Raw genomic sequence first — 7,261 nt, 5'->3', positions numbered from 1 at the left:
ACGAGCGATAATTTAAATTCACGAACTTCCTTTCAAATCGCAGTTGTCCCCGTGTTTATTACGGATAATAGGTTGCTTTATTCACCGTCGCCCTAAGGTACGGTCGTTGCCGTCAACTTTATTGCTTTGCCGCGGCTAACGGTCCCGAACGGGAAACATCGACGCCGACCAGCCGAAGGTAGAAGACCCTTGGAAAACCCTCGGGGTTTTCCCCAAAAATCGCTACGTCACAAGCGGGCAGCCACCTCGAACTCCCCGCTACAAATTCAGCCAACCAAAACAACCACTCTTGTTACCGCCCTCCACCAATCATGTAAAACAACCCCCACGCTACGTCTCCGCGAAACTTACCTTGTAACGCGTTTTTGAAATATAGAGCAGAACAACTCTTGACTCCGTTCAATCTTGACGTTTTATTAAAACCTATCATTCGAAGTAAGAAGTTTTAGTTTTGGCGCGCACCAAGCAGAGTGTTTCTACACTCCAAACTAATTCACAATAACTTAATATCCTTTTTTATCTTTTCTCCATAAATCTTCTTTGAAAAAGACTGTTTCTAAGTGTTTCAATATTTTTTCTGATTGTTCCGAATAGTAAAATATTTCAGTTGGATTGTTTTAGTCGAATGACTTAAATTTGAGTTTTTGTAAACACAATACTGGCGATACAAAATAGATGAAAGTGAATAGAGTAGTAACTACCCTGATATTACAACTTTTTTCTTTTATTTATAAATTCTTATCCAACAAAGGTATTTATTTGCAATTAGAAGAAGAAAATGTGAATCGTAAATTAAACCCTATATTAAGGAAATTAAAACAGGAAATTACAATTTAAAAGACTCGTTTTCTCCTATTAATTTATTTACTTAAAATATGCTGGTGTTACATTGTTTTTGTAGTCCATGATTTGCAAGACAAACTTATTAAATAATTTTTACAATCTTCTTAAATATTAAAATAAATAAACGCCAATGAATAACCTAACTGAAAAATAGTAAAAAATAACGGAGCATAATTGGATGAAATAAAATAATTTGTTTATCTAATTTAATAATCCTCTTCTTTGGATAATTTGATCATTGTATCTATCAAATGTTTCTACTCCATCATTTCTTTGGTGTAATTTCCCCATCAATGTCTGAACAAATACTGAAAATAAAGAAAAGGAAATCATATTGTTATATATTGATACTTATACATGTGACGCATGCTAACCTATACCTGTCAAAATTTATAAATATTTCTCTGACTGTATCTGGGTCTTGAAATAAGCGACTCATCCTTCAGTTTGCTGTTACCAGGATGTGTATAGCTTTTTATATCCATTGGAGGTTGTTGAAACATGAAACACACTACAATTCAAAGCGATAATATCTACACTTATAATGCACCAAACTAATTACCATTAAATCAGATAATTTGTATAGTATTCACCGTATTACACATATTAGACATATACTTACATCATCAACATGGTAAACGAGTCTGATAATTTCCACAAAACAGTTTTTTCACTCTATAACCGTAAAGTAGGTAACTGTTCGACTCTGGTTAAGCCACTCCTGACAAATTCATTAAAGTTTCAAAGTAAAATGCTGATGTCTATTACACATATTCTTTTAATAGGTAGAAAATACTAACGTCAACTTCGTTTTTGGTTCTTATTTTCCAACAGATACAAGAACTATTATAAACACAGAATCACTTAAAAACTGTCACAAGAAACATTATTCTTCAGCACATAATATTTAAGGACATTTTTAGATTTTAAGTGTCGAATCTTTCACAGATACCTGCACAAATATTATATATAGATTCTACAGAATTCGGAAATAATGAACTATATTTCATTGTAATCATTCAATGACATAGTTCGATAAGACTTCCCGAACTTCATGACAAAATTTAAAAACAATCAACTTCACCACGTTACAATTATAATTTTAAACAATCATAATTAATGTAAACGCACCGAACACCATCTTTATGTATAGACATGGTTAATATGTGACGGCGCGGCGTCCAAACGGCACGACGTCCAAAAGGAATGCGTCCAATCGGCCCGGCGTCCAAACGGAACGCGTCCAATCGGCCCAGCGTCCAAACGGAACGCGTCCAATCGGCACGGCGTCCAAACGGAACGCGTCCAATCGGGACGCGTCCAATCGGTCGGCGTCCAAGTGGGCATCACTCCCGCGGTCGACCTCCCTCCGGTGCTGTGCACCGCCCCGGCCCGTGAACTGGATCCACCTGCCATCCAGGAAGGCCCCGACGATCCTCCGTAGATACGGGGAGACGTTGTGATGAACCAACGCCCCACGTATAGTCCCGTGGGGCAGGGTGTTGAACGCATTTGTGACGTCCAATGAGACGCCCAGTACCACCCCACCCCGGGACGTGGCCGACTCGTCGAAGGTGCGCACCCGCTGGATAGCGTCTATGGTGCTGCGACCCTCGCGAAACCCGAACTGTGTGTCGGCCAGATCAGGGCCCACGCTCGACAGGTGGTAGACGAGGCGGTTGGCGATGACACGCTCGAAGAGTTTGCCCACCTCGTCCAACAGCACGACGGGCCGGTACGCGGAGGGAGAATCTGCGGGTCGTCCGTCCTCAGGCAGGAGGACCAGCCGCCTCTCCCTCCATATCGCAGGGAATACGTCCTGCTCCAACGCCGCGCTGAAGAGGCGGCGCAGCCTCGGACCCAGGACGCCGGACGTGATCACCCAGGCGCGGCCGGGTATGGCGTTCGGGCCCGGGGCGGTGTTCTTGGCCCCGAGCCTTCTGACGACGTTGTCGAGCTCCTCCACCGTGTCCCCCAGGGCGGCGGACCAGACGACAGGCTCCGCCGGCCCTTGCTGGCCGCGCGGGTACGACGTTCCCCCGGAGGGGGGAAGAGAGTGTCTATTATCCGCGTCAGCAGTGGGGGTCCAGGCTCTCCGAGACCGGAGGCGCCGATGCACGGAGCTTACCCATGACCATCCGGTAAGGGCGCCCCCAAGGGTCCTCGTCCAGGGAGCCCTGGAGCTCCTGCCACGCCCGGGATTTCGCGTCCCTGATGGCCTGCTTCAGGGCTGTCACGAAGACCTGGTATGCGCCCCTCAGCAAATCCTCCCTCGCCGGATCGCGGACCCGAACCCTGCGGGCGCGTTGCCACTGGCGCCGGGCGCGCTGACACTCGGATCGAAGATCCGCAATGTCGCCCGACCACCAGTACACCGCCCTCCGGGGGGCGAGTGCCGGGCCCGGGGCATGGCAGTGTCGCATATAGCGGTCATCGCCTCCCGGAACTACTTTGCCTCTCCCTCAACGTCCGCGACCGGCCCGGCCCGCCGGTGGCCAGGCCACGGCGAGGGCTGCGGCCATTAGCATGTCCCTGTCCAGCCTGCTCAGCACCCAGCGACGCGGTGGCGGGCCGCGCGCCGGACGGCGGGGGGCGAAGGTGAGGTCATCGAACCTAATGTAGCGATGGTTGCACAGCGTCTCTTTTGCCATCACCCTCCAGTCCCGCACCCAGCGCTTAGCCACAGGGGATGCCCAGCTTAGATCCACGATGGACTCTCCCTGAGCCGGAACGCAGGTGTTGGCGGAGCCTCGGTTCAGAAGCCGGAGCCCCGTGTCCGCCGCCCAGAGCAGCGCCGCCCTGCCCCTCGCGTCGGTCCTCCGGGACCCCCAGGCTTCGGCCTTGGAGTTGAAATCCCCGAGGACCAACGCCGGCCGGGTGTGGGAGTTAACGACGACGCTCGCCACTCGGTCTAGGAACGCCTTGAACCGCTCCAGGGACCAGCTGGGCGGCGCGTACACGCCCACCACCGCGACGCCTCCCCAATCTACGGCCGCGAAGCCCTGCCCCCGTGCAAAGACATCGGCGGCCGTGGGGGGGGGGCGTGCAGGCGCTGGCTGGATGGTCGAGATCGTCGCAGTTAAAGCAGCGATCGACCCCACGGAGACACCGCTGCCTGACATGACCAGCCTCCAGGCAGCGGTAACACTGCAGGGTGCGAGCCGCCAGGGCCCCGACCCGTGGTGAGGACCAGCCGACCCTCAGTCTCCCACCGCCGACCAACTTGTTGGCCGCGGGGAGGGGTGCGAATCTTACCCACTTTTGTGTTCGCCGCGGTGCAACCGAGGCTACTCCACCTAATCTAACCAGTCCTAACTTCATCATTCCTTCCTTGAGCCTTGGTGGGTTAGCAACTCGCTTTTGCGTTAAAGGCCGCAATTGCTCTAAATAAATTCACTCCCGACTAGCCGGCCACCCTCCAAGTGGCAACTGACCCGTTGTCGGCGTAAGGAATGTTGAGTTAGTGACGAAACAGCTACCCTGAGTGGGTTAGTGACTACACCCACCAGGCGCCTTACGCCTAACCTATACCTAACCTAACCTAACCTAACCCTAACGCTCTTTTTTTTCGTGGGGGAAATCTTCCAAAGACGTCCCCAGTCCCCCTGGGGAGAGGCCGGATGTAGTGCCGGGTTTTCCGGCTAAAACCCCCACGGTGACCCGCACAGGGGGTAAGGAAGGGCTGCGGGACCACTAAGGAACAACACCGGGACCCAACCACCCTTGGCGCATAGCGCCCCGTCACGGGGGAGGGTCTAACCTTTGACACTCCCCGTTAGTGTCAACTCCGCAGACGCCGGGGGCCACACCTGACGCCGGCTACTCCTCGGGCCGCGTGGAATGGTGACCGGGGTCCCAGCACTGGCCACTTGCGGCCCAGCGACTCCGAAAAGGAGCCGCTAGATCTACGATGGGGGGAGGGTCAGGCCCCTCCCCCCTGTCCGATCCCACTACATCTGCCTTGGGTAGGAGCCAAAGCTCTTCCCCATCCTATCACCCGGGGGAGGCCGAAGCCTTCCCCTACTACATCTACCTTGGTGGGGAAGCCGAAGCTCCCCCCCCTCATTCTGTTGGGGGCGGTGGGCAGAATTATCAAGGCCCACCGCCCCGTCCTCCCCAGCTAACTGTGCCTTCGGGGAGCCTACCCTTCATCTTCCAGTACCCCCAGTATCGTCCCGTGGGGCAGGGTGTTAAAGGCGTTCACTATCTCTAACGAAACGCCGATTGCCACCCCGCCCCGGGACGTGGCCGAGTCGCATTGGGAGCGCAGCGAATCGCTCGCATCAATGGTGCTGCGCCCCCGTCTAAAGCCGTACTGCGACTCAGCTAGATCAAGGCCTACCCGGGATAGGTGCTCGGCGAGGCAGTCAGCTATAACGCTTTCTAAAAGCTCCACGACCGTGTCGAGCAAAACTATGGGCCGGTACGCGGAGGGCCTCTCTCCGGGCCGTCCTTCCTTTCTAAGCAGGACCAGTCGTCCAAGCTTCCACACCGAGAGGTATACCCCCTCCTTGACACAGGCGCTGAAGAGGCGTCTCAATCGCGGTCCAAGGACGCGCAGGGCCAATACCCAGGCTCGACCGGGGACGCCGTCGGGGCCCGGAGCGATGTTCCGAGCCCCCATGCGTTTAATTGCCCCGGCCAGCTCCCCCTCTGTGACCCCCATGTCGTCGGTCCATTCGACAGGCCCAAGAACTGGAGGTCGAGACTCTCCGTCACAGGGGGCGGCGGGGCCTTAGTTTGCCCATCGCTCACATATAAGGGCGCCCTCACGGATCGGCATCCAGAGAGCCGAGGAGCTCCTGCCATGTCCGGGACTTAGCCTCCCTGATGGCCAGCTGCAGGGCTACCACCAATACAAGGTAGCACCCGTTCAACTCTTCCTCCCTCGCTGGGTTGCGGTTCCTTCCCCGACGGGCCCTTTGCCACTGGCGTCGGGCGACGTTGCACTTCTGCCGAATGTCGGCAATTTCGCCCGACCACCAGTAGGTCTGAGGAGGCATTTGGTCCGGGGCATGGCGACGTCACAGATCGCCTTCATCGTACCCCGGAACCATATAACCTCCTCCCCTATATCCGCGACCGGACCGACCGGTTGCTCCGGCCAGGTTACAGCGAGGGCTGCGGCCATCAGCGCGTCCCTGTCAAGCCTCTTCAGCGCCCATCTCCGCGGCGGTGGGCCGCTCGGTGGGCGACGGTCGGGGGTGGAAAATCCGAGGCGGATGTGGCGATGATCGCTAAGCATCTCCGCCTCCTCCACCACCCTCCAACTCTGCAACATGCGTGCGGTCGAGAGAGTCGCGAACGATAGATCTGCTATCGACCCCCCACGAACGCGCACGCAGGTGCTGACCGAGCCCCGGTTCAACAGCCGGAGCTGGAATTCCGCCGCCCACTCGAGTACCGCCTCACCCCTCGCGTCAGTCCTCGGGGATCCCCACGATTGGGCATGGGAGTTGAAATCCCCGAGGACGAGTGCCGGCCGGGGGTGGCAACGGGAAACCACGTCTCCCACCCGGTCTAAACACTCTTCGAACGCCGCGAGGGGCCAACTGGGTGGGCAATAGACGCCCACCGCCGCGGTATCGCACCACAGCACCGCCATAAATCCCCGCCCCCGTTCTATAAGCGTAGGGGGCGGGGCAAGGGCGGTGACAATCACTGTCACGGAGCCGTCGGCGTCCCCGAACCAGTCGTGTCTGTCGGGGACCCTGTACGGCTCCGCGGCCACAGCCAACCCAATTTTCCACTCGGCCAGGTGATGCAGAAGAAGATCTTGCGCCCTGGCAGAGTGGTTCAGGTTGCCCTGAATTATGGGCCCAATGGACTGCATTACTGCTTGGAGGTAGCCGCCTCCGCAGCTTTTCCTCCGTTCCTCTTTTCCTCTTTTCCGCTTTTCCTCTTCTTATAGGGCGCAGCAGCCTTGGCTGGCTGCTGCTGCGCCTGTTGGGGGCTGCTACAACCCCCTGGACGGCGCCCTTTTTGCTATTCGGCCTCCGGGACTAGGGGGCGCACGACTTCGCCCCCAACTGGTGCCCCGCAGGTCGCCCCAAGTCGGTGCACAAGGGGCACGCGGGGAGGCGCTGCATGTGGCGGCCTTATGGCCCGACTCGCCGCAAACGTAGCAGCGGTCGGACCAGTCCACCTCGCAGATGCACCGCTGCCTCACATGGCCTTTTTCGAGGCAGTGGAAACACTGCAAAGGCCGCGCCGGCAGCGCCTCGACCCTGGCGTACGACCAGCCCACCAGGATCCTTTCGGAGGTGGCTATCTTACTCAGCGCCGTGAGGGGGCATTTGGCCCAAACAGTGCCCAACCTAGCCGGGGAGATTCTGATCCCCGCCTCATCCCTTGTCGCCGCGAGGAGCTTTTCCCTGGCCTTCCGCGACCCCCCCCCCCCCCCCCCCTCCTTGACGAG

General features: G+C 55.7%; 1 protein-coding gene across 1 annotated transcript; it reads right to left on the bottom strand.

Annotated features, from left to right (window-relative positions):
• Positions 1 to 5,716: 5,716 nt before the first annotated feature.
• LOC143305946 (uncharacterized) lies at positions 5,717 to 6,676 on the bottom strand. The gene has a single exon (XM_076691280.1). It carries the CDS (start codon positions 6,674 to 6,676, stop codon positions 5,717 to 5,719), a length of 960 nt encoding a protein of 319 aa, XP_076547395.1.
• Between the last annotated feature and the right edge of the window lie 585 nt (positions 6,677 to 7,261).

The sequence above is a fragment of the Osmia lignaria genome, chromosome 12 (genome assembly GCF_051020975.1).
Source record: "Osmia lignaria lignaria isolate PbOS001 chromosome 12, iyOsmLign1, whole genome shotgun sequence".
Taxonomy (NCBI): Eukaryota; Metazoa; Arthropoda; class Insecta; order Hymenoptera; family Megachilidae; genus Osmia; species Osmia lignaria.
Note: the sequence above shows the minus strand (reverse complement) of the source record. Positions and strands in the feature narration are given on the sequence as shown.

What these genes read in the sequence shown, in the direction of transcription:
- LOC143305946 (XM_076691280.1), bottom strand. Translation starts at nt 6,676, where the DNA reads ATGCAGTCCATTGGGCCCATAATTCAGGGCAACCTGAACCACTCTGCC.